At 40.0% G+C, this 27,179-nt stretch overlaps 3 protein-coding genes and 1 non-coding gene across 6 annotated transcripts in view; 3 read left to right on the top strand and 1 right to left on the bottom strand.

Annotated features, from left to right (window-relative positions):
• Positions 1-14,026, top strand: part of LOC135948239 (neuropeptide CCHamide-1 receptor-like) — a 71,962-nt gene extending 57,936 nt beyond the window's left edge. Inside the window, exons 3-6 of the mRNA XM_065497421.1 lie at positions 8,874-9,442; positions 10,783-11,043; positions 11,650-11,916; positions 12,436-14,026. Of these exons, the coding sequence (XP_065353493.1) occupies positions 8,874-9,442; positions 10,783-11,043; positions 11,650-11,916; positions 12,436-12,570 (1,232 nt within the window). The 3' untranslated portion in view covers positions 12,571-14,026. The remainder of the gene's footprint in view (positions 1-8,873; positions 9,443-10,782; positions 11,044-11,649; positions 11,917-12,435) is intronic.
• Positions 11,213-11,286, bottom strand: TRNAI-AAU (transfer RNA isoleucine (anticodon AAU)). Its single transcript has one exon. It is a non-coding gene; the product is annotated as a tRNA-Ile (tRNA).
• A 1,799-nt stretch (positions 14,027-15,825) lies between the features above and the next one.
• On the top strand, positions 15,826-18,163 carry LOC135948564 (uncharacterized). The gene is made up of 4 exons (XM_065497910.1): positions 15,826-16,238; positions 16,296-16,577; positions 16,773-17,219; positions 17,321-18,163. The coding sequence occupies exons 1-4, from the start codon at positions 15,855-15,857 to the stop codon at positions 18,089-18,091; spliced, it is 1,884 nt and encodes a 627-aa protein (XP_065353982.1). The 5' UTR covers positions 15,826-15,854; the 3' UTR covers positions 18,092-18,163.
• Positions 18,164-19,578: 1,415 nt separating this feature from the next.
• On the top strand, positions 19,579-26,538 carry LOC135936128 (uncharacterized). Of its 3 annotated transcripts, XM_065478839.1 has the most exons (8): positions 19,579-19,671; positions 21,181-21,351; positions 21,958-22,034; positions 22,964-23,351; positions 23,401-23,682; positions 23,737-24,183; positions 24,467-26,367; positions 26,426-26,538. In XM_065478839.1, exons 3-7 carry the CDS (start codon positions 22,003-22,005, stop codon positions 25,253-25,255), a joined length of 1,938 nt encoding a protein of 645 aa, XP_065334911.1. In that variant the 5' UTR covers positions 19,579-19,671; positions 21,181-21,351; positions 21,958-22,002; the 3' UTR covers positions 25,256-26,367; positions 26,426-26,538. The 3 variants fall into 3 exon arrangements, with proteins under 3 accessions (XP_065334911.1, XP_065334919.1, XP_065334901.1); XM_065478847.1 differs by lacking the exons at positions 19,579-19,671; positions 21,181-21,351 and adding an exon at positions 21,407-21,754; XM_065478829.1 differs by lacking the exons at positions 19,579-19,671; positions 21,181-21,351 and adding an exon at positions 21,407-21,862.
• The last annotated feature ends 641 nt before the right edge of the window (positions 26,539-27,179 follow it).

The raw sequence follows: 27,179 nt of genomic DNA, 5'->3' as shown, positions 1-27,179 counted from the left end.
ATAATAAGGGAGCAACTCTCTTTTTGCTCCCGAGGGCCGAAGAGCCGAATATTATTTATCGATTTCCGATCAAATTGCCATCATGGGGTCTGTCGGCGTGGTCACATTCGCATTCATTGTCTTCCGCGTCTCGTCCGTCAACACCCAAACAAAGCTTCATGTTTCTCTCGCCACGATAATCAGTTCCTGCGTTGGGACCGCGGTTATGACAGCAGTAGCCGAGAAAATGCGTTTTCCTTGTCTTGTCACCCACACAGCAAACGAGAATAGCTTTCTTTATTGCAGCGCGTATCAAGACTGATATCGATTTCGCAGTCCTCTTTCTCATCATTGCTATTTTTAGCCATTTATTAGTATATTGTTTTATATCTGAAAAAAAAATTAATGAAAGTAAGTTTTACAGTAATATTAATAAATTGTTATCTTTACTTGAAATTTTATCTAAAAATTGGAAAGGAGATCCATTAACCAATTTTCCTAGGTTTAAATTTCTGTAAAAATTGGCTCCAAAGCTTGCATGCTATTCAAGCGGTAAGCACTGTCTTCCTATTGAAAATCATGATTTATTTCACCAAAAGAGAAATTTACTTCATACGAATTGCATCGAGAGGAATTCAAATCAAGCGAGAAACCATTGATTAATCGTTTAAATTTTGAGATAAATTTTGCAAAATACGAAATTTGACTATTACTTTGTCCTAACATAATTTTATTTTGCACATTTAAGGATAAACTTGCTAAATTCTACATATAATAGGCTATACGAAGCAATGAAAATGCTTAATTTGAATAAATTTTTTAGCTAAAACCGTTTTTTCTATTCCGCATGCAATTGGTTCAAATTAATCTCCCTTGAAGATAAAATAACTATGCTTTTTGTCCCTCATTATAGACTTCATGTGAAATAGAAATATCCAGTTCGACTGACAGTTTAATGCCTGAAGCAACAGGCTTAATATTAAAAGGTAAATCCTGTTTAGCATCGATCGCGGAATTCCTGGTAATTTCGGGCATGGAGCTGAGCAAAAATCCAGTTTGGTGGTTCCGTCAAAATCTCATTACCTGCTATGGCAAGAAAATTAGATTTGCCGCGTTTAATCTGGTTTCTGAAGCGCCACTGGAAAATAAACAAAACGGGACTCGGGTGAGGCAATATCGAATTTTCGTGCGGCAAAATTCGATATTGATTTCTAAATACGCAATAAAACTGGCAACTGGCTCGAGCAATTTAAGCGGCGCCAGAATAAATTTCACGTTCTGGCGCATTAAGCAGAAAAATTTGTCTCACCAGCAGCGTCGTGAACAATAACCGAATTCTGAATCATCGCAAAGACATTTTCTTGGGAAGTGTTTGTTCAATCTCTTGTCAGATTCAAAAGAATGGTGTAATAAAGAAGTTATCAGGAAGTTTAAATGGATTTATGCGCAAATAGCACGCTGTAATGAGAAAAGCTCTAGCTTCAGCTCCTCAAACTTAAGAGTAGAAAATAAACATAGTTTATTGTAGATTGCAGTTCAAACGAGAGATTTTAAAATGGATTAATAATTATGGCCCCAAGATATGATTGTTTTCAATGCATATTATACTAATCCTTAAGAAAATAGTTAAAGCCAAAATTGATAAAGGTAATAGAATTGCTTCCTTTATTTTCAATTGTTCCTCTTAAAATATCAAACCGATTGTCAGAGACACTGGTAGTCTGATATTTAAGCAAAAAAATATTTATAGCAATGCTAATACTTTTGGTGGATGAAAACATGCCAGGAAAAACTCAACATATATATGATAAAAAATAAGGAAGTTTTGATGACAGGAAACGAAATGGTTCATCACAACACGGGCGAAGGTGATCGGTTCGGAAGCGGTGAGAAAAATTCGCTGCTAGCTGGTGGCGACACTATTATTTTTCGATCAGCCACCGCGCACAATATAATATTATTGAAAACGTGGCTTTTTGGCGCTGTTTATCTTGTGTGTGTTTTCCCCATGTCCTGTGGGACACGGCTTTTCCGAGGATAGAATATGATTGAGAGTGCCCTGGGCGTAAAAAAGTCGTAAATGGAAAAGCAAACTCCGCTTAAAAGCAAAATCGTTTTAGAATATTAACGTTTTTACCCCTGGTGTCAATCAACTGTGTGTATTTTACAAAACTTTATAATCTCTCTATTACGAGAGTTACTTTCAATTTACTGTTGACCGTACATTCCAGTTGAAACTATGAACACCGACTAGTGCTTTGAACAGGTCGAATCTAGTTTAATTTACCTGCAAAAGCAATTACGGCATATGCGTAGGCAGTTAAATGTAGGAATGCGGTTGAGTGCATTTTGCATTGTGCCAAGTTTACCAGAGTTTGCTTTGGGCTCGAAACGGCTCCCACGCCGTGTGTAATCTAATCATTCATTGCGTTCCTCGGCGTTCCTCTCACAGAAAGTTGCTCTCGGGGTCGAGTGAATCTAATAAAACCACTTTGGCATCTAATTTCGCTAATTCCACGGCCTCTGTTCTATATTCAAAGGCTTTTATATTAAAATAAACTTCAAAGTATCACACATTCCTCATATTTCCACATTCGAAGGTCATCTTTTGTTTTCCAGGTGAACAAATTATTTTTTCGATACAAAGATTGAATTTTTGGTAGACACCAATGATTGCAGGTAACTAATTTTCAGTTGAAATTGTAGGCGCCTTCCTCGCTGTTTATTTTTTCGTAGTTTACATAAAATTTCTGCTTAACTAGTTTCGGCTGCTGATTTTCCTCAGCTCTTATTAGCTCATGAATAAGGGCAATCAGCAGCTGAAATTAGTTGAGCATGAAATTTATGCAGAATTACGGAAAAATAAACAGCTCGCTATATCCCGAGGAAGCCGTCTTTAATTATAACAGAATATATTTTTTCTTGTTTCCTGCGAATAACCTTCAGAAGCTCAGCTCGACTCGCGTGTTTGCTAACACGACCTACAAAGTTCCGCTCCGCAAAAAGCGGGAACACGTACGCTGCTTGCTCTGGTTCTCGGTTTCACTTTAATGTGTCGGCAAATATTTGGACGGGACTGCGTATAACTCGCAACGCTGCAATGGAAATAATTTACTCTTGCAGCCCGCCAGCATAACTCGGCCCGGTAGCTATTATCTCATTTCGCAAGACAAACTCGGCCCAAGTGCTGCGCGATCGGTGTTTAATTGAGTTGGACTGAGCTCCCTTGGCCCGGCGAAAATTCAAAGTCATTTTCCTCGCTTGCCTGTGCCGCCGTCATTACGCCTCCGAAGTTTGTTCCTCGTGCCAGCTCAAAGTGGGTCTTCCATTCGAAAATTCGGCATAATGTGATGTGCTTTTGCACGACATCCATTGGGATTCAACTGCAGAGGAGCGAATGATTAAAAATTTTATAGTAAACAATTGTACATAATCAGAGCTGTGAATTTTAGATTACTTCTTGGAGTTAAATTGTCAGTGTTAGATGGTTTTTTAGGTATCTGTTTTTAGCACAATTCACCCTGATATAATTATGGAATTTTCCTCGAAAAACTGTGAGTTTTAATATGAAACAAACATTGTCGACACCCTTTTGGCAAGGGTCCTCAGATTTGGACGAATTTTTTAGTGGTCATATACATCGCACCCTAAAATATTGGGCCAAATTTCATAAAATTCCCTTTATCTGAAAAGGCGATTTTTTCCAGAAAGTAATAATAACATATCCACGCGTGAGTTCTACGGACGTTAATTTTGCCCTAAAAACCCGAAAATTGAAACCAAATCTGATTAAAAATGGTCAAACATCGAAAGGGAAAGTATTTCCAGACGAGTGTGAAAAAAGCCAAAATAAATTATGTTCGTGGAACTCATCCACGTAAAATCGACGGACGAGGTTTCGTGGACGCAACGTGGATGGCCACCAGGGTATTTACCAGGATAAATAGGTAAATAAAAAATTGGTGTCAAACATGTTCTGAAACCAAATTTCAGCAATTGAACTAAAAAATATATATTTGATGATTTAAAGGATGGTTCAAGTAGCTTCAAATTGCATGATTTTTGCTTATTGTATGGTCCCGCAACGATTGAAAGCTCGGAAAAAATAGTCGATCTTCTCAATTTCACATTATGTACACTGTTGGGAGCAAGGAAATGGAACAAACGACCCTTAGCTGGTAATGCGATTTGAGAAGGCAAATAGTGCAGCTTTTCTCCCTTTTTGTCTGGCGCTGACAGAGAGAGAAACGCATTGTTTCTGTTGTTTGGTCAGCAGGCTTTCCACTGCGAACGTGAGCACAAGGGAGGCCGCCAAGAGAAAGAAAAGAAGCCCGTCTGGCCAATTTCACTCCCGCCGCTGCCTAATTAGAACGCAGCAGCAGCGCTATGAAGGCGAGGACGACGGACTCTCCTGCTCGGCTCACCGAAAATGACACGCCTCGTTAACTGTGAAGAGTAGAATTGGCGTGGTCGTCGACAGGCAATTTTTCCCTGAGAGTCGTGCGACGTGCTTGGTTGGCGAATTATCCAATTGTGGAGGAACAGTTGGTCACGGCTTTTAACCGAGTGATATGGACTATTTTAACTAATTTATTCCGGGGCAAACACGAGGGAGCGAACCAGTTCGAAGAGAGAATTTTAATCACGCAGTTCTAGTCAGACCTCCGCCCGCAATCAGACCCCCGAATAGGCGGTGTCTGGTCTGCTTTACGAACCCTAGTCAGCAGCCAACCAAATTTACATCGCTCCAGAGTCTTTTTAATGCATTTGAGACGCCAGTGGGCCGCAAAACAGCCCACACTGAAAGATAATGGGCAGTTCCAGACGAATTTGGAGCGATTTTTTCCGTTTAAATTTTTGAAGTGATGCCGAAGCCAGTTCTTGCTTAGAAACGGGGCAATTCCGAGTTTCGAGCCTGGTTCCCTATTTATTGGTTACATCTTAATCTAAACACCCAGAAAATGGAATATGGTCTGTAGCTCTAGAATAAGTTGAGATATGATCTTGAAACTTTCCCGTGCAAACCTAAATTTTAAGTTCTAAATTTGGTGAAAAGTTGCAGCTTAAAGGTCAAGGTGACCTTTCGTGATATTTTTTCGAATGTTTTGATTTTTATCAGGGTGATGTCCCCCTGCATTTTTTTCTAATTACAGGCAAAAAATGTAGCCCGCGAAATTCTGCACGAGTGCAAATACGTTTCATAATGGCAATTGCGATAGTAAAGTTTGAAATTTAAAAATGGTTAAAGACCGCTCCGCCCTGCATGGCCCTTAAATTGATTGCGTTACGTTGATAAAATCTAATTTCTCGTGTCTGATTTACTTGAGGTGTATTTAATTGCTTCGTGTGAGGTGAATTAGAATCCTCAGGGGCACTACATACTAAATTGGACTATTAGAGGTCAATTTCAACCTTATAGGTCCGACCCTGACATAACACGAAACAAAGTTCGAAATCATCGATTTTGGTGCCATTTTACAGGTACCTTTTCACTATTACGAGGAAAAGGTCTGTCTTCGCGCTGCGTTTGATTTACAGTTCGTTTCACGTCTGACTTGTGGAATTCTCCGAGTTGTTATGCTGATTCATTCACAGTCTGCTTGCAGTCGATGCCGAAGGAGTCGTGCAAAGGGCTCTTCTCACACCAGAACACACGCCAAGCCATACATGCTAATCTCGAGCATTGTTATTCTGCCCTCGCCGCCATTCTGCCCCAACGGCAATCCGACCCATTCCATTATAACGTTGGCGAATCACGCCACAAACAATAAAATAACTTCTCCAACTTCTCAGTATCGAAATTTTTTTCACAATTTTCTACGTTGACCAGCAACGAAAGAACAATCTAGGGCTTTAGATGAATTTCCTGTTTCGAGGATTTTTTGCTACATATTCGTTTTTTATATTTTACTGGATTGAGGCAGTTGTTGGGCGATAGCTACCTGATTGGCTTCTCTCTTTTTATGGGAGGCAGCAATTTTCTCTCGTTCAAAGTCAATCCATTATTTTTTATTCGCACTAAGTAAGAACGAAATTTCAGACGCTCTTAACGGAAACGACTGATGAAAATTGTTATTTGATGTTTGTTGTGACCGAAAAGGGATCATTTCCCCGAACTCTGGCTGGCTTCAGAAAAATGGTAATGGAAAAGCGATATCTCTCGAGAGTGCGGGCCATAAAGTCGCGGTGAAATCTGCTGCGCCGTGCCAAAAGTTTGCGTCGGCTTGGCCCGAAAACTTGCGTTTCTGGAAATGCTAGCTGGGCGAAATGCGTTTCTGCTCTCTGCCGGGTAATTCAATAAGGCTGAATGAGTGAATGAATACGCGCGCATAGTTCGTGAGATAAGACAGATTTAATGAGGCGCGAGGAAAAAGCCGGCACGGCAGCGATTATTAGCTGAGACTCCATCCGAATGAGTGAGCGCACTTGAGAAGAGACCGAAATGCTTGTGAATGCGAGCGACTCCTTCTCATTAAGTGTCTCCTTGACAACGGTCATTTGCAACAAATCCACCGAGGGAAGCATGAAAAATGCGGCCTGGTCCATTGTTCCGTCTTACAAAATCGTCCTGGTCCCGGCAAAATTGAGTAACTTTCAACAACCAAACGCGAATTTCCTTGTTGCAAGAAAAGGTTAACAATCAATTCGACAATGAAAATTTGGGTGTTTGTTGAACGTTGCGCAATTTTGCCGGGACCAGGACGAAATGTACCTTTCACTTTTGGGCTCAAAATAATTTCGTTTGCTAGCAACAATTTTACCTTGTGTTGAATAAATCAAATAAAATTGTTTAAAGGGGATGATTCTTAGAGGACAACAATTAAAACTAACGAGAATTATTGACTGAAATTAGAAATTGGTCGAATTGCTATTTTGAATGATAACCTCCTCAAATTAGGGCTGAATAACAATTAAATTAAATATTCTACAACACGTCTCTACATAATAATTGGTTTGTCTTGATTTTTAGCCTCATTTCGATTCCTTTCGTCACGATAAATCCAATGTTGTGCGAAATTTCCCTCCTTTTGAAATAAATATTGATTTTAGACAGTACTTGTCTTGCCTCTTTATTAGCATGAAAACTGTAGAGCCTATTTTCTCGAAAATTTAAACGGAAATATTTAAGGTAAAAATGAATTTCGCTGGACTTTTAATTGTTATTTCATGCTATCCGCAAAATCTAATTATCATTGCGATGAAAAATATTGAACAAATATTTTCCGTTTGAGGCGTTCAAGCTGCGCAAAAAACTGTTTATCAGCCGGAGTGTTTTCCTGGCGAGGCTTTTGGCATTTCGGACTGCGTGGGTAGGCAACCGGTTGAGCGGGGCCGTCGGGCAATTTGCATAACCGGCGCTCTGCAGGCACTCGGTCAGCTGCACATACACCCATACACGCAGTAGCTGAACATAAGATTAATTATTCATGAGAGCAGTGCGGGAAGCGATCGCGTATGCATTCAACAAGCAAGCTGCTGTGTTTTCAGGCTGCTGTTTTTTCCGCCGACATTCACAGCAACACACGGCTCTTCCACCATGACTCTGCGTTTTACAACTCCATCTTAATGAATTGAAGCAAAACAAACACCGCAGCAGTTTTCATTTAACGAAATCCGATATTGGACTAATTTGTGTTTGTGAGAAACGCTTAGTTGGAAGATTCAATTGAACGCAAGTTGGGAAATTTAGTTATGAGTTAGAGTGGTGGACAGGACCCCTTGAGATGATGGAGCACACTTAGCGAACAGTTAGTCAGTCGACTTCAAACTGGCTGAAACGGGCAAATGTTTGCTCAGAGGCCATCAAAACTTTAGACTGGGTGAGAAACAAATAAATCGATTGAAAATTCGGGACCTTTTGTTCTATCCAGGGTCCAATTAAAATCAGTGTCGGCAGCAGTAGCAGAAACCTAGCTGCAGTTGAATGTAAAATAACAGGTCTTCTATGTATTCCTTTGAAAAGAAACGAAACAAGAGCAATAATATTATCCTCTCGGCTCCTCTCATCTTATTTCCCCCAAAAGCTTTTGAGAAGTGCGTTCCGCCCGTTATTCAGAACTCGCAATGAATAAAAATGTCGCTCTCTTCCCGGTGAATAAGGCACAGAATTGCGATTCGACGCGATCAAAAGAGCCGTGTTCAACTTGTCTTTGTGACTTTTGAAGCACCAAACCGGTTCAAAATCAAGCCAGAGCCTGCGCGTGCATATATTATGAATGGAATTTTACTGGCTGAAGAGTTTACTTTACCGCCCAATTTAATACTGATTGTGAGCTTCACTCTCGGTAATAGAACGCGTCGTGAATAATGAAATCGTTCAACATTAAAGTAAGGTAGCTTTCTAGCCGAGAAATATTGAAAAGCGTGTTTGCGGTAATAGGGCTGTGAATTTTACACGTTCGACTTTTCTGAAATTTGATCTTATGATCGTAATGGGGTGATAAAAACAAGCACGAATCATGCAATTTAAAGCCATTTAATTCTCACTCAAAATTGTCCAAAACTGAAAAAGCGTCTAAAGTCAACACAAAACTCTAAACCCGTCTTCAAGTCCGAGGAAGAGTTAGAATTAATGTTTCGCTTGAACACATTTTTTAGTAATAAATAATTGGTTGAATTATTAGCCTGAAATCATTTTTGTTTGTTTTTCCAGTCACATATTTATTTTTTTTACAATTTTGGAGCAAGGTAGGAAAATCAATAATATAGCTTCTTTTCTGAAGGTGAAAGAAAAAACTCACAAAAATCCCTTACATTACGTCACCGGACGACTTCAGAGAATATTTTCCAAAAAATTAACTTAAACTTGAGCCTTAAGGCATTTATACACGGTTATTTGTCCAATTGCACAATAAATTGAAATCTCTAAAATAGAATATGAATTTTGGTTGCAGCTGACGTGAACGAGTGGGCATGGAACTCGAGCGGCTTGCTGCTGAACGGAACGTGGGACAACGAGACGCAGGACACGGGCTACGTCGAGTTCCCGAACCGGCCGGAGACGTACATCGTGCCGTTGCTGTTTGCCGCCATCTTCGTGGTTGGCGTCCTGGGCAACGGCACGCTGGTGCTCATCTTCTGCCGGCACCGACGAATGCGCAACGTGCCCAACACGTACATCTTCTCGCTGGCGGTGGGCGACCTGCTGCTCATCCTGACGTGCGTGCCCTTCACCTCGACCGTTTACACCATCGAAACGTGGCCCTACGGCGAGTTCATTTGCAAACTGTCCGAATTCGTTAAGGACCTGTCCATCGGCGTGTCCGTCTTCACCCTGACCGCACTCAGCGCCGACCGCTACTTCGCAATCGTGGACCCCATGCGCAAGCACGTCGGCCGCGCCACCAAGCTCACCGTGGCAGTGGCTCTCGCCATCTGGGTGCTCGCCGTCGTCTGCGCCCTGCCCGCCCTGGTCGGCTCCTACCTCCGCAGCTTCGACGTCAGCCCCATCAAGACCATTCAGGTTCGAAATGTTTGAAAAGGAGCACTCTGCGTGGAATTTTAACTTTGGCTGAGTAAATCGATTCTTGCAGGGTTGAATTTGGTTAGGCAGCCCAAAATCTTACCTCTGAAGCCTATTTCGACACGACGTGCTGAAAATCAGCGGGAACGTAAAAACTGTTACTCAGTGATTTTCGGTCTGAATCTGGCAAAGTGCTACAAGAACGCCTCCAACCAATCAGAAAAGGGTGCGGTTCTCTATAGGGTTGATGGCATTTAGCGCTGGCCTAAAAGATCGAGACAGTGGCTCCGTGGCTCCACTGTGACCATCAGCGCAAGCGAGTCAAGGGACAAGGCTGGCTACTGGCTGACCTTCCTTTTGTTACTTGCGCTGGCTGTCGCTGTGTCGCTTCTCTAATTAGTCACCGGCGTTCTTGTAGTACTTTTTGTAGCGTCCAGACCAAAAACCAACAAAGCATCGGTTTTCATGTTTTCGCCGATTTTCGGTACATCGTTGTGAAGAGAAATTTAAACAATGAAATTTAGAAGACGCTTTGAATTTATAAAAATCAGGAGTGATCCAAATTTATGTGACATTTTAGTAAAAATGCAAGAGCAGCAAAAGGCCGAGAGTTATGAGGTGCCATTGTTCAAAAGATAAATCGTGTGAGTCGCTCATAAGCAGCAAAGATTATGACGGCGAAACGAATCATTGAATAAGGGAGGAAGCACGTGCGCTATTCTCCTGTTGCGAGACAAATACCCCTGAGCAAACATCGGACGAGCTACCTGAGGGTGGCCGTGGCCACCTATTGTAGCAAGGAATGTGTTCGACCAGCCGAATTCTTTGAGCGGAACTAAAAAATGTAGCTAACAATCGTCGTGTTGAATTTTCAACTGGGCAATTCGGCTGCCCAACCTAATGTGACCCTCAGGAATCAATCGTCACTGTCGTAATCGTAATTCCAAGTACTTCTTTTAATCTTGTGTTTCAATTTAACACTAATGGCTCGCTCTGTGTAGCCATCAATTTGTTTGCACTGGTTGCCAGGCAGCGCCAACTAGAGTAGATTCTTTTTCCGCTTCTGCGTGGGATTTAGCATGGCTCGCAGAGAGCTGAACGTTGAAATTCCCGGAAATTCCTGAATGCGGAGTTAAAATGCCTAGTGTACCATTTAAACTGATTAAAATACCTTCATTTTAATTCAGTTCTGTTGGATTTAGTCTGATGACGCAATTAATAAAATTAAAATTCAAAAGAAATCACATTTTCATCAACAGAGATTTAATTCGTCAAGTGTGGCAGAAATTTGACTCGAAATGTATTTAATTTTAATCCATTGATTGTCTTTGACTGGGCAGGTGTGCTACCCTTGGGCCGTGAAGTGGGGCGAGGATTTCCCCAAGCATATCGTGACGGTGCGCTTCATGGTGTTCTACGTGGCGCCGCTGACCGTAATCGCATGCTTCTACGCGCTTATGGCGCGCCACCTCTTTATCAGCGCGCGCCGTGGCTTACCGGGCGAGGCGCATGCGCAGACACGACAGGCGCAGGCGCGCAAGAAGGTGGCCAAGACGGTGCTCGCCTTCGTTGTCGTCTTTGCTGTTTGCTTCCTACCGCAGGTTAACTTGATTTTTAAACTCTAGTCTTAAAAAGGATATTCGTTTTGTTAAAAGGATGAGTTTACTTCCGCCTTTAATGTTCTTTTTATTTTCATCATCATCAAATTTTATTGAACACATCATTATTCTTTTTATTTTAACATTGTTCTGTTAATTTTTCACAAAAAGCTGGCCCATGGGGGGATCGAACCCACGACCTTCGCGTTATTAGCACGATGCTCTAACCAACTGAGCTAATGGGCCACGTGTTATTAACAGGAGCATCTGGCTCAACACAAAATTTAAGAATAGAAGCAACTCAATGATTTTAATACGATGTGTTTCAATCCTATTTTTTCCGTAGGAGTAAGAGATTGGTGATTTTTTTAATTAACATGATTTTTACGATTTTCTAAAAGAGATTAAAAATTTGGTAGTCCTGCTTTGGAAAAAGGTAAACAGACATATCGATAAGACTTTGTTTTAGTCTAATTAAAAAAATTATCATCTGAAAACCTCCCAAATTCAATTGTATGCTCTCTTCTCAACCATGTTCAAGGTGTCCCAGCCCAGATAATTTTTATTAATTAGATCCTTTGCAGTCTAAATTGATTTTTGTTCCGGCAGCACGTGTTCATGCTGTGGTTCTACCACAACCCGTCGGCGCCGCTGGACTACAATGGCTTTTGGCACACGTTCCGCATCATCGGCTTCTGCCTGGCGTTCTCCAACTCGTGCGTCAATCCGATCGCGCTTTACTGCGTCAGCGGCACCTTCCGCAAGCACTTCAAGCGCCACCTCTTCTGCTGCTGCTGTCCCGTGACCGACGAGGGGCTCGCCGCTGGCACCGTCACCCGCGGCGGACAGCGAAGTGTGACCCATGGCGGCCGACAGGTTCATTGTTTTTCATTAAAATAGATTTTAAAATGAAGTAATGGATGAGCGTCCTTGAAATTGAGCTGAATTGCCGTTTTGGTGGTCATTAGATTTTTATGGAAAATTAAGACACAACTTTCATTCCCACTTGTAAAATTTTTCCATTCAATAGTCAAACTCAACGACATTTACACCATAAAACTAGTCTTTACTAATAAATTGCGTCATAAAAATGTTCCGACAAAATGTTCACTTTTTCGGGTTAATTTTATAGGATTATGTATTTAGTGAAACTTTAATACCTCGGTATTTCATCTTCCCGAGGGGCAAGTTTTCAATGCTGGAGTTTACTATAGTGTTGAAAGTTTAGCACCCCTTAAATCCTAATTAATTTAATTTCTTTGATTTTTGCTTCTTACTAATTATTAATCGGGAGCTCACAAAAGCGAAAAAATTGAAAATAGCCTCCGCAGTCCCGCCCCCTTTTTCACCAAAACCAGAAACTAATGGCACGCGACCGTTTGTATTTTTCGGCAGGTGCTTACGAGGGGCACGTCGAAGACGACGACCTGGGAGTCGTGCCACTCGATGGTGCACTTCAACAGCACGGTGCGCAGGCCAGACCACGTGGCGCTGACCACGGCGCTCAACGGTTCGTCAGAGAAGACGTGAGACGCGCGGCGGCAAGGTGCCGCCTCCGCCGCCCCTGGCCCTTCCAGGGATGATTAGACCTGAGCGTGACGCTACCCTTCGTGAGAGAAAGGGCAGAATCGAGTGAGTGCGCGATCGATCGGCCAAGTTCTCATATCAAAAGCGCAGATCAGTTGAAATATTGTGTATGACTGAAATTTTATGTTAAAATATCAAAACGTTGCTGATACTATACGAAATCTCTCTAACAATTAGATGATAAACGTTTAATAATAAATTTAGACCACTTGGAGTGCATTTTATCGTTATACGTGGAAAAATATAATAATGTCAAAGACGTAATATAGCTGTATTGCCAACAAAAACTAGGCATTTTTATTGTTATATAGAACACGCGGGTGGTAAAATAAAAGGTGTGCATTTATTCCCACAATTAGAGATAAAATGGACTTGCACAAACAAGGTGTTGTATTTTTATCTCTATCTTTGTTGCTGTTTACTGCTCTTTCGGTTGATATTAAATTATTATTCTATTTTTTAACATTGGAAAAAATGTGTTGACTCCAGTGATATTTGTGATAAATTTATTTTTGAAAGCATCAACAATTAACATCAGAATTTTTAATGCAGTGTCTCTGCCAGTTCTGTTCACCGTCGAAATTAAAAAATGATTTTTTTAATTCACTTGTAAATTACAAACACAAAAATTGCAACGGATTGGTCTTAGCAGTCATATTTAAATGGGATTGCTGCGATTGACATTGAGACCCGTGTATGACAGGTACATGATTTTTACCACTCAGCATATTAGAATGAAAAAATGTGAAATGTATTTTCATAATACTTAATGATATCACTAAAAGTACCGTATTTTTAAATGTGGTACAGGGATCTGATAAAAAATTCTATGGATATAATGTTAACCGTATAAAATATGCTGCATTAAAAACCTCAACCTTATTGTCAAAAATTGTTAGTAATAATTTTAAACCAGAATCTTCTATAACTGTTTTCTTAACATAGATTTGCTCACTTTCCAAGTGGTCTCTGCGTATAAGTAAATGTTAAATATTTACCACAAATGCTCTCACATATGCAAATTTGGAGCTTCAATGTGTTGATGTTCCTCCAGACGTAAAATGTAGATTTTGTTTTGTGTTACGAAAGTTAGCACAGTACATTTTAACATGAGGGGATTCAAATGCGACTTCAAAAAATAAACATTGTATTTGTTAGTGTTCAATGGTTAAAACTAATAACCCAACTAATAGATTCGTTGGAGTTCCTCTCAAACTAAATCTATATATATGCGATGGTATTTTAGTCTCCACTGCACTACAGCGACATGCAGGGCAGAGGCGGCGACTCTCTAATTAATAAAGTTTCAAATAAATTTGTTTTGTCTGTGATTTTTCTGTGGTATAAAATGAGTGGCTCTGTACCATTGATGTTGGCAAATAAATATCACTTTGTGTTACAAAAAGTGTTTCCCTGAAAATTCTAATAGCGCTTCCCTAATTAATTATAATTTAATAATAAAAATACGTCTGGAGCAAAATAAAATATTTAACATTAAATCCCGCAAACAATAAAGCGTAAATTTAATAAAAAAATTATGCTCTCACCTTCTATCCGATTTAAAAAATATTACAAACTTATAGTTAATTTTCCTAGTTTCACAATTTATTCCCAACTATGTTTATGTTTTTCAGTTGCTACTTTTTCATAATATTTCTTATTTACCTTCATTTATTTGAAGCCATTCATTGCAATGAAACCTTTCTCTGTCCTTCACAATTGTATTCAACATTTGTGCGCCTTTTTATATAGTACAAGCCCATTGTATAGAAATATCAGCTTGAGAGTGATACAATATTATCTGTCTTACTTCCGCCTGATACGCATTTGCATTTAACCCGTTCAGTTCAATTTTATTGGTCGAAGAAGAATAATATGCGGTAAGCAATATTCGCTGTGCACGTCAAATTTCATTGCCCATTCGCCGAAGCATTTCATTAATTTTATTCAATGTTATTATGAAATATTATTTCTAGCGCATCTTCCTAATTTCGTTATTGAAATTAAAAAAATTGTTGGTTCCTTGTATTATTTCAATAGCATACAAAATATTTTCCCAGCAATATCCTAAGAAGCGATGGGGGACATTTGGCTAAACAATAATATTTTTCTTAATTGTAGATGGAAAACTTTATTGTACAGTAGGAATGGGCGTTTTTCATTATCATTCAGTAGCGCCTGACGGAACAAATAAATTGTAAGTACGAAATTCTCTTCAGTTTACTAAATTTGGTATTACCTGTTGCCATATATCTTCAGTAATCGCTGCATCGACTTTGGTACCCTTTCCTATATCTACTAAAAAATTACTACAGAGTTTGAAAAAATTTCTTTGTTGTAAATTTACAACGAGCGAACGGAAAAAGAAGGAAGAGCGATAAAATCCCAAAGAAAATCTTATAGCATTGAACTCGGTACCTATCCACGTTAAACTGAATTGTTTTTGCTACACGCGCACTTCAACGCAACAGATCCGTAATTCTAGCGCAGCGCTAGAGAAAACTCACTGTCGGTCTATTACGGGTCAATTTATTTTGCTCTTGACTGTTGCGGGACTAATGAGACTAATGAGAAGTTAGAGTGCAGTGCTGGCGTTGTTGCCGCTCTCGAATTAGGTTAAGGTTGCTTCGTTCCATGCACTTAGATTGCATAAGGCCGTCTCCACATCCACATACTGTTTGCGGAAGATCTTCTCATTCTTTACAAAGTTGTTAATTTACACGTAGTATTATAAATTATCTCATTTAAACGCAAAACAATTAAATTAATAAACATTTTTCCAAAATTTTATTTTGAAAAGAAAAAAATAAGTGCCATACACTTTGTATGGCTGAGCCATATACAAAGAATGAAAATCAGTCAGATCCACGCCATCAACTCACAATCAGTGAAATTTGAGGGATGTTTGAAATTTCTAAAATACGTGATTGTTTTGTAGAAATACCGTTGTGAACACGGCAGGCAATCAATTTTCACATTATTTCTGTACACACTGGGAGCAGCCCCTAGGAATGTAAGTATTTGTATCAAAAACGCAATAATGGTTTATTTTCCAACATATTTTAACCAGCGTAGTTTTATATTTTAGACGCGAAAATATATGGCTTTAGATGTTAGGCCGGGATGTAATACTCAAAAGGCAACGAGAAAATAAAATACCCGGATTTATTTTTTGGAGCTCTATCAACTTGTTTTTTCTTGTACAAAAAATAAAATTATTTTTGCAGATGATGTTGCGGAAGCCAATAACGTTGTGGTTTAGCAAATCAATATTTGTGGTCGTGGCAATTGGTACTCTCATTGTGATGCTGTACCAGTTGCCTATGTACTTCCGACTACAGAAGGAATTCAAAAGAAGGCAGCAGCCAAAATATGACATTAATGCCTTCTGTCCATTGCCACGCTACGATCCGTTCGATTTGTCGATCCAACAATATATCACGAGCTGGAGCAGGATCAACTGTGGCAAGCAGCAGCAGCCTCTCACTTACCTGGACAAAAACGGACTGTTGCAAGTCGACCGGACAACTGCCGAGGGAGAGAACATCTATTGTTACTTTCATGAGGTCATTCGAAAGGATGATAATACAATCGAACTAGGAGCTCCGAAAGTATATTTATTGTACAATTTAGCTCGATTATATCGTTATTAAAGTTTTCATTCTAAGGTTGTTTTTGACCCTGAGCCCCTACCTTATGAATTCACCATTGTTAAGTGCGAGCAGGGGTCGAACAAAAAGGTTGTTTACGAAACAGGATATACGAAAATCAGAGAAGTGCCTGAAGATATTGCAAAAAAGAGCAAGGTGGCGTCTAAAAATGGAAAGGTCAACGTTCTCATTTTCGTCTTTGACTCCATGTCCAGGCTGAACTTTGAACGGCAGCTGCCCAAGACGAGCAAGTTTATTGAGGAACACGTCGGAGGGGTTGTGATGAACGGTCTGACGAAGGTATAAAAACAACACTTTTTTGTATTTCGTCCTGGTCCCTGCAAAATTGCGCAACGTTCAACACCCAAAATTTTCATTGTCGAATTGATTGTTGACCTTTTCTTGCAACAAGGAAATTCGCGTTTGGTTGTTGAAAGTTACGCAATTTTGCCGGGACCAGGACGATTTTAAAACGTCATATTTTTCATAATCAAGGTGGGAGACAACACCTTTCCAAACATGCTGGCCCTGCTAAGTGGCTTTACAGCGCAGAGGTACAGTTCTGACAAAGCTCTCAGCCCGTTTTGGCTGGACAAATCAGGGTACTTTGACCACCTGCCCACTCTATGGAAGAACTTTTCACAAAACGGCTACGTGACGATGTTCACCGAGGACCACCCACAGTATGCCGCCTTTAACTACATGCGGTTTGGCTTCAAGGAGCCTCCCACCGACTATTACATGAGACCGTTTTGGATCGCCATGGAGGGTCTTCATCATAGCATGTTTGAAGATTACAGATGCTACGGCCACCTGCCCAAGCACGACTTCCTCTTCAATTATGCCAAGGAGTTTTCAGCAGTGATGCAAGAAAAAGGGCATGCTTACTTTTCGCTGACGTTCTCAACACTCCTCAGCCATGATGCAATCAACTCTATTAAGGTGCGTTTGTGCTTAATATTTCAGAACAGTGTCTTGTAGGTCTTTATACCTTTTTCTGGCAGAGCAGTTTTTTATTTCAAAGTAAAAAATTGTTTTTCCAGATAATTGACGACGATATCCTCGGACTATTTCAAACGCTCGAGGCACAAAAGGTCTTCGAGAACTCGGTCGTGCTGGTCATGGGAGACCACGGAAACAGATTTGACCAGATTCGTCGAACGGCCATCGGAAGGGTGGAGGAGCGGATGCCGTACCTGGCCGTGATGCTGCCGCCGTCGCTGGAGCGCTTCAGAAACGGCCTTGAGGCGAACGCGGACGTGCTGACCAGCTGGCACGACGTGCGCGAGATGCTGCTCGACCTGGCCGTGGACAACCTGGGCGTGGAGTCGAAGGTGACGCGCCACGGGCTCAAGGGAAGTTCGCTGCTGCGGCCCATCCCCAGCGACAGGACCTGCCTGGAGATCGGAATCCCCAGGGAGTACTGCGTGTGCTGGATCGAGCAGGAGCTGAGCCCCCTAGATTCGGGACTTAAGAAGAGTGCAGAAATTTTGGTTAACAAAATCAACCAAATAATAGAAGAGAGGGACAAAAAGGGACTGTGTGCTCGTCTGCAGCTGACAAAGGTGCACGGTGGGCAAAAACTCTTGCCATCTGCCGCAGTCGGGGGCCGCGTTGGTCCCTCCGATGTGACCAGAATCATGATATCAGTGTCGCCGTCGAACGCGCTGCTTGAGGGCACGCTGGAGACAGATGCCAACGGAACTAGAATACTTGGAAATGTGAACAGACTGAACAAATACGGCAGCCAGTCCGACTGTGTCAATAACTCTGCCCTTACTCTTATCTGCTATTGTAAGAACACTCACGGATAGTTCCTCGTCGTCACGGAATTAGTGAATATCTGTATATATTGTACAAAACCTATGGGGTTTCTCATTATAAATTCATTGTTGTTTGAAATAATAAAATTATCTATGATTGATTTCGGCGTTTCAATAATCATCGTGATACATTTTACCCCATACTGAACTTCATTTATTCATTTATTTATTTATTGTGATTCTTATTCCATGAAGAGTACAGAAAATATTTAGAGTAGTGTATATATTTACAATTCTTATAAGTGGATGGGCAATTGGCGCTCTACCCGAACAGTTAATTGATTAGTTGAACGAACACTATTTTTTCACTGCTGCAGTCACTATGCGATGACTCATTTCGCCATACTCGAAGAAAAAACATTGCTCTGAAATTATTCACACAAATCCATGCATCGTCGTTCCATAAATTACAATGTATGTATGGTAAAATTTGAACATTTTAGCTTCAATTTTTAACATTGTTCCCCTAAACCAGTGGATTTTGTGTAAACCTTTGTTCTCTCTTTTTTTTCTAAACAAAGGAGACTCACTATAATATGCACCTCAGATATCACGCCATGCGATGCGAGTCATTTACTTAGCCTTCGTAATTTTCATCGCAGGGTGGTATGCAACTTGCATGACTGAAGCCACGCGAGTGTTGCGTGCACGTTCTGCATAAGGCGCGACGCGAGAGCATTTTAGGTAGTCCTCTCAAAATTCTGGGAAATTATTGTCTGTGCTATGTTTTATCTTGCATTCGTTTAACTTCATTTTCCTAGAAATAAATTTAATATAACTAAAACATGACGCACTGCATTAGCATTCAAACACGCAGTATAAAGTGTTAAAAAAATTTGCAATCATCCCTTATCATGAGAGAAAGGGACTTTATCCTCTTTGTTAAAAAAACTTCCTTCTCTATTCCTCCAACAATAATAAGGAACAATCAACCTCAAGTATTGATAACTAAGATTTTGTAATTATAGCAACATAATTTTGAATTTGAAACTTAATGGAATGATTTTGTTTTTTGTTATGCACTGATCGAAGAAATCGGAATCTACATGCTGGACAGTAGAATCAATGGCGGGACGCTGTCCGTTTTTTTAGACCAGACGAAGTGGGGTGAGAGGTCGATTCGCAGGGAATATTAATTGCTAAAGGCCCCAGCGCGGCCTCTACGCCTCCTTACATATTAATGGGAACGTAACATTGTTCGAAACCCTTCGTCTCTTTTGCCGCTCTTGTGGTGCACACATGTACGCCGAAAGCCTGAATGATGTCATCGCTATAAAGATATGCTGGAAACAAACCTCTCATCTCATCATATTAAATCTCGCTCAATTGCAAAGCCGTGTGCTGCTTTCTTATTGGCCTTTATTTAAAGCCGCCACTTTCATAGCTGCAACGACTACAACAGTGCAAATCGGTATTGGCACTAAATGAATTTAAATTATTTTTGCCGTTTTTTTGTTCACTTCACTTAAGAGATTATATACTAGAGAGATGGAGACGGAAAGAAGAGACCGCGATTCGTTTTACAGAGCAGCGCCGGCCGACTACAATTTCAACTTCATGCTATGAATAAGGTTGGTGAGCATTTATGTATTTGATCTATTTTCCTTGTGTTCTGATTGTTTAATTTCAAATATTATGTTCGTACCTCAGTGATAGCAAACCTTATAAAAATTGTCATTTTATTATAATTTAACGCTGAGAGCTTTGTTTTAATACAAAATTACCGAATTTTTCGGTTAATTTCGATTTATCACGTCGCGATCCAACAGTATCCAACAATGTGAATTATGAGGTAAATTTCCTTTCTGGCAAAATAAATTATGTTACGAGCGTCAGCCGCGTGAGGCTGGACGAACACGTGAGCATTGTTATGAATGGCGTGACGTGCGTGTGTCGCTCTATGTTCACTACCTGCCAAAAACATCTAGCGAATGAGCAATCGGCTCTCCTCTGTTTAAAAGGTGAGTTGAAGTAAAAAAATGGCACATTCTTTGTGTGGCACTAGAGGGAGTCCAATTTCATTAATAACATAAGTCTCATATGGCAAAAGAGTTCAACTTTCATTAAACAGACTTAGTAAGATTCGCGATCACGTTGAGAGCTCTCGTCGGCCTCGTCTGCTGGCTGGGGCGGCATCTTGAATTTCATAGTAGGTTTACGGACAGGTATAGTAAAATATTAATTAAAATACGAACAACAACATCTTTGTTGCTTTCCTTTTCCTATTTCATTTTACTTTTTCCGATCACGCAGTGTTTTAATATGTTTTTGCTCTTTTTCAAGTTCACTGATAAAAAGAGAAGGCAATACTTTCCTAGGACTCCAGGAAAAGCGAGAGTAAATCACTATTATATATTATGAGGAAAAAGCTTATTCATGCATTCTTAGTGATTGGCTGTAGATTTAAGTTTTTCCTTGACTGGGAAAATCTCGATAGATTTAAGAAAAAAATAATATATCAATCAAACTTGGCGTATGTGTAACACTAAAAACATTGCAGTTTCAAGATTTGCACAATTTTTAAGCTTCTTTTAGTTCCTGCACAACACATTTGGATGTGATATTTTTCGCAACGGTAGATTTGTACCACAATATTTCTTGTTTTAAATAACAAATTATTAAAGCAAAGCTTTATGGAAAATTTTTAATAAATCCTTTTTACCTTTACTTAAAATACTATCTAAAATTGAGGAAAAGGCTAAAAATATCCCAGGTTGGCGTTTAAAATTTGAGAAAATCGGCTCCAAAAGTTTGCATGCTAATGCTAATCAAGTGGCGAGCGTTGTCGCCTAATTGGAAATCGTGATTCATTACACAGAAAGGAAATTTAGCTCATAATTCGCACACCATTGGATAGATCGTGACGAGAGAAGTCGAAATCAAAAGAAAAGAAAAATTTCATGAGTTCAGTTCCTTTGTTAAATTTTTATCATTTTCAAAATGCATATTTTTAATTTCTTTCAAATCGAAAAAAATCATGTAAGGGGGGCTCAAAATTGTTGTGCCGATCAGCCCCAGGTTTTTTTTTACCCTGACGACATGACATGATTGATATAACTGTAACCGATACTCGTTTATAGTGGTGCTCAGGGTGCTATAGGGAGAGAGAGGGAGGGAAACCAACTGTTAGAGACTAGGCCACCGGCCAGCTGAGTGAAACAGAAGTTCTCGGCAACGTGCTCTCTCTCCCCTTGCTGCTCTGGATAGCCGAAGCGCCCTGTATCAGCTAGGATCTAAATATACCTCGTCAGGTTAGTTTCAAAGAAATTTCTTGTCATGCATTTCCTTCACTCATCCCCTGCGCAAGTGTGGTGACGGAACATGCGGAATAGCCGCTTCTCAGCCCGCGTTGTGCCAATGACTTAATGGTATCTAATCTCACTCCAATATTTTGGGCACGAAGCCAGAGTGGCGAGTAACTCGCGTCCAGCGCACTCTGATAAAAAAAAGAAAGCAAACGTTATCAGTGTTAGATACGCTAAAATACCTGCGTTCTTGTTAAAGACAAGATCAGTGTGTGAGTGTATCTACAGCGTTCGAACGATTGAAACTGTTGTTAAAAAATACGCAGATGACATTATTTTTAGCTCATGATGCTAAACAGTCGTTGCGTCTCTTTTGGCAAGCTCGGCCAAGGTCACGCGCCGCGCCAAGGTTAGGAATCGGAACTGTACTTAATTTGCGTATAATGTTGGTACAATGTTGTAATATCACCTGTGTCGTCCGAAAATTTGCTTCCAGCCTAAGGCCGAGAAGGATCCAGTAAGGACGCACCTATTTGTATCAATTTTTTTAAGTCATTCGGATCGTCATTGATATATTGAGAAATGCTATTTTGATAAATAATATTTTTGCAGATGGGATTTTGATACTTTGATTTTGTGTTGAGGAGAACAGTGAACATGGTGCGTGTTGGTTGCTGTCATTTTGACAGGTACGTTAGTATTTTGTAGCAATTTATAATTAAAAATGTTAACCAATACTTGTGTACAAAATATCACCAGTATATTTCATGCCACAAGAAACCCAGATGCAGCAGTTGTAATTATATTTTACTCTGAATAATTACGTGTTTTGCTAAATTAACCTTTATTCCAACTTACAATTTATTGCTATACAAAACAAATATTCGCGTGGTATAACGCCTCCGCGCTTCCTGCACTACACGATAAAAGTAGATATTTTTATATCGACGAGATTATATCGGAAGATTTCCAATACGCTATGAATGTTTTGTCGGTTCGAGAATTTAGTTCATTTTTTTCCTTCTTCCGGGGAGGAGCTTGGCGCAAAAAGTGAGTGCAAGCGTGTAGGCAAGGTCTTAGGATTTTTTTTTAATATGATGGTCTTAGAGATTTAGAGAACCACAATTTAGTAAATATTTTCAAGATGTAAGCACAGGTTACAGATTTCAAAATTCCTGCTCCTTCGTTATAATTGATTACGTTAATTTTTGCAAGCCTGACAATATTGATTTCTTACAAACCGATTTATTGTTGGAAAATGTTGCTTTGTCATCATTAACGTAATAATTTTGATTGATTGATTGATTTACATTTTGCATTTCAACAGTTTAAATTACAACTTTCTAGCAGCAGGTAAAAAAGTAACCTCAATTTTTTTAATTTTTTTACGTTCGCGCTTCATTAAAATTTTTATTTCCATTTTTTAAAGTTTAGATCTTCTATCAGTGTTGCAATTAAATTAAATAGAGTTTTGAAATTATGTTGATAAAATAGAGCATAATATAATAAAGGGCATATCATTTCATGCTTTCGATAGCTTTGTTTTTCCCGCTGTAAAATTCGTGTTGTAGCTAATATACCGGAAAATATTTGAACTATCTGTTTCATTCCTTCGCAGGATGCTTCGAAATCTAATGAGGACTCGATTCATCAAATCAACCTTTGTGGCCGGAACGATAATTATCTTCATTGTGGCGCTGCGCAAGTCGCATGTGAACATCCGGTTGGAAGACGGAATCGAAAAAGAGCAGCAGACTGTAAACTACACAAATGCAGTCTGTGCGTTGCCACGTTACGATCCTTTCGACCCGTCGATCCAACAATATATCACGGGTTGGTCTCGAATTGACTGCGGAACGCCGCAGCCGGCGCTCACTTTTCTGGGCAAAAATGGTCTGCTGCACGTCGACCGGACGACTGCAGCGGGAAAGGATCTATACTGCTATTTCCATGAAATTATTCGAGAGGAAAATGATGACAACAAATTCGAATTAGGCCCTCCGCAAGTATATTTAAAAAAAAACAAAAAAATCCCTTTTTAATTAAAATTTTTAGATCATTTTTGATCCTGAAAGCCTCCCTTACGAATATAACATCGTAACATGCGAGCAAGTATTGACTGGTGAAGTGATTTACGTAACCGGGTACACACAAATCAGAAAAGTGCCTGAAGTCATCGCAAAAAAGAGCAAGAAGGCGTCTAAAAATGGAAGGGTCAACGTTCTTATTTTCGCGTTTGACTCCATGTCCAGACTGAACTTCATTCGGCAGCTGCCCAAAACGAGCAAGTTCATTGAGGAACGCGTCAAAGGGGTTGTCATGAATGGTTTGACAAAGGTATGATGGAAAAACGTGATTTGCTATTTAAAAGTATTATTTTTCATAATTCAGGTGGGAGACAACACCTTTCCAAACATGCTGGCTCTACTTAGCGGCTTCACAGCGAAAAGGTACAGGGATGAAAAAGCCCTTAGCCCATTTTGGCTAGACGATTCAGGGTACTTTGACCACCTACCCACTCTATGGAAAAACTTTTCTCAAAACGGCTACGTGACGATGTTCACCGAGGACCACCCAAAGATCAATGCCTTCAACTACTTGGCGCACGGCTTCAAGGAGCCCCCCACCGACTACTACACGAGGCCGTTCTGGCTGGCCATGGAGGATCTCGATGATGGCATGTCCAAAGACTCCAGGTGCTACGGCCTTCGACCCAAGTTTGAATTTCTCTTCAATTATTCCAGGGAATTCTCAGCAAAAATGCAAGAAGAAGGACACGCTTTCTTTTCGCTGACGTTCTTATCTCTGCTTAGTCACGATGATATTAATTCTATTAAGGTGCTTGCTCATAGTTTCAGTATATATGGACCAGACTTGTAAAAGTCTTGTGAGCCTTCTCTGGCTATAACGAGTGTTTGGATACTCATTGAATTTATTTGTAAAGATATATAGTTTCCAAACCCCCGCAGTCTATTTCACAATCACTCTCAGATAGATGGCAGAAACCATATATTTACAAGTAAATTCAACGAGTATCCATTTACTCGTTATATGGCAGTGCAGAATTAGTTAAATAAATCTTGATTACATAAATTACCTTTTAATTTCAAGGCATTTTCAGATCATTGATGACAACATTGTCGCACTATTTCAAACGCTCGAGGCACAAAAGGTCTTCGAGAACTCGGTCGTGCTGGTCATGGGAGACCACGGAAACAGATTTGACCAGATTCGTCGAACGGCCATCGGCAGGGTGGAGGAGCGGATGCCGTACCTGGCCGTGACGCTGCCGCCGTCGCTGGAGCGCTTCAGAAACGGCCTTAAGGCGAACGCGGACGTGCTGACCAGCTGGCACGACGTGCGCGAGATGCTGCTCGACCTGGCCGTGGACAACCTGGGCGTAGAGTCGAAGGTGACGCGCCACGGGCTCAAGGGAAGTTCGCTGCTGCGGCCCATCCCCAGCGACAGGACCTGCCTGGAGATCGGAATCCCCAGGGAGTACTGCGTGTGCTGGATCGAGCAGGAGCTGAGCCCCCTAGATTCGGGACTTAAGAAGAGTGCAGAAATTTTGGTTAACAAAATCAACCAAATAATAGAAGAGAGGGACAAAAAGGGACTGTGTGCTCGTCTGCAGCTGACAAAGGTGCACGGTGGGCAAAAACTCTTGCCATCTGCCGCAGTCGGGGGCCGCGATGGTCCCTCCGATGTGACCAGAATCATGATATCAGTGTCGCCGTCGAACGCACTACTCGAGGGCACAGTGGAAACTGATGCCAACGGAACTAGAATAATTGGAAATGTGAACAGACTGAACAAATACGGCAGCCAGTCCGAGTGTGTTGATGATCCTGCTCTTACTCTTATTTGCTTTTGTAAAGGCAAAATTTCACTCTTTAGCATTGTTTTCTAGTCCTAAAATCCTAGATAGAAGAAAAAGTCGTCCCGATGACTATAAATCTCGCAAGTACCAAAGGAAAAAGTGTTCATTTTATTGTTATTATAATGTCTCATCGCTATGACTTATTCAAGCGACTTGAAAATATTAATTTAAGTAATTTACGATTTTGTTAAGAAACAAAAATGTCTCATATATATGAGGAGCACATCTTTTGAGGAGCACACCATTTTAAAAAACAAAATCATTGATCTGCTCTCTATGATGGTGAAAATGAGAATTTTCATTTTCTTCTAAATTTTCACATATGTAACATGTGATTATTTTAAACTGTTATGGCATTAAAAGCTAATTTTTATAAAAAAAGTTTTTCATAATATTCATCGACTGCAGTTTTACTTACGCAAGCGAGTCTTGTGTGCTTTTATAAAAAAATAAGTTATTTATTCAGCGTTATTATGCAACCTGCACGGCTGTAAAAGCATGCGTGTTGCGTGGATAATCAAGAAGGCGCGTTATAAAAAGATGAAAACAAACAAGCTCTCATCAACATTAGTCGCTCAGAGATTTCCCGCGTTGACTATTTGAGCTACTATGACGTCTTTGCAGGACCCCTCCACTGCGACTTGATAATGTGTGTCACGTTGACACAACATTGTTTCGTGGGTTTCGTGATGTAAAAAAATTATATCCACTCGCAAAGGCGCAAAAATAATATTCTAGTTTTCAACCGCATCAGAATTTTTCATGATTGATAGACATCGTTCGAATGTTATGCAAATTAAAATATTGGCAAAAATATTCGCTACGCAGCTATATATTATAATACTGAGAGAGGCTGATATATTGAATGCATGAAAGTGTTTAAATAATTTAAAAATTGTTAGAAATTAGAGGGACACTAAATTCAAATGACTCAAAATTGAAAGTGAACAAAAAATTGCTTTGTTGAAAAATTGAAATCCCTCATCTATAGTTCCCCTCTTTTTCTCTGCTAGTGCGCTTGTGGTGTCTCCCTTCCATACACCAACCCAGCCACTCCTCCAAGCTCTGCACAGCACCTCCAGCTGATTTTCATACTAGTATACAATGTTGTAGTGAGTGATTTCGAGTCTGCCATGTTCAAGGTCAGTACTTCTTTCCCATCTAGTTTGCAAACTTTAAAATTCTAAATTTTTGTTTTAGGGTTGGTGGCTGTGAAAAAATGATGAGACAGGTCGCCTCTTTGGGCCTGAGGCAAGTCCTCAGGGCGTCCGGACAGTCCAGCATCAGCAGGGTCGTTGGACCTTCAAGGCTAGCGCCCAACAACAGCATTTTCGTCTCGTTCATGGGTTTGTTACTTAAATTATATCGTGTGTTTCTTATGTTTTTTTTACTATTTTTCTTTAAAAACTGCGAGGAGCGTTGAGAATAGTTTTTTGCGCAGCTAAATTAAATTGTAACTAGTTTTGCTACAATTATTATTATAACTAGGAAGTATGTATGTACTTTCAACCTTCGCTATCAGAGGAGAACGGATTGCTGCAAGTTGATGACGTAAGGGGATTATTATTAACTGTGTGTGATAGCAATTTTTTCCTATTTTGCTTACTTAGAGAGCTAAAAATATTCTTGCAGTTTCATTATATTTTAGAAAATTAGTGTCATAATTACGTAATAAATTATATAATCTGTCTGAATATGAACAGGTCTTTAATTATGATTACTGTGGGAGGTAATTTGAAAATTTAAGAATAAATCAAACAAATAATTTACGAAATAAGTCAACACTAGGTTTTAAAATTTTAATTTTAATGTAACAATTACATTCCTAGAACCATAAACTCTGAAAATATTGTTACCTTACCTGCAATCTACTGTTGAGGTCTTAAAGAGTAGTTAGTTGCAAAATAAAATTCATCGCTGAGTTGAGCTTATTGAGGGCGAAAGTGAAGTGAAA

This window comes from Cloeon dipterum, chromosome 1, assembly GCF_949628265.1.
Source record: "Cloeon dipterum chromosome 1, ieCloDipt1.1, whole genome shotgun sequence".
NCBI classification, from domain to species: domain Eukaryota; kingdom Metazoa; phylum Arthropoda; class Insecta; order Ephemeroptera; family Baetidae; genus Cloeon; species Cloeon dipterum.
Note: the sequence above shows the minus strand (reverse complement) of the source record. Positions and strands in the feature narration are given on the sequence as shown.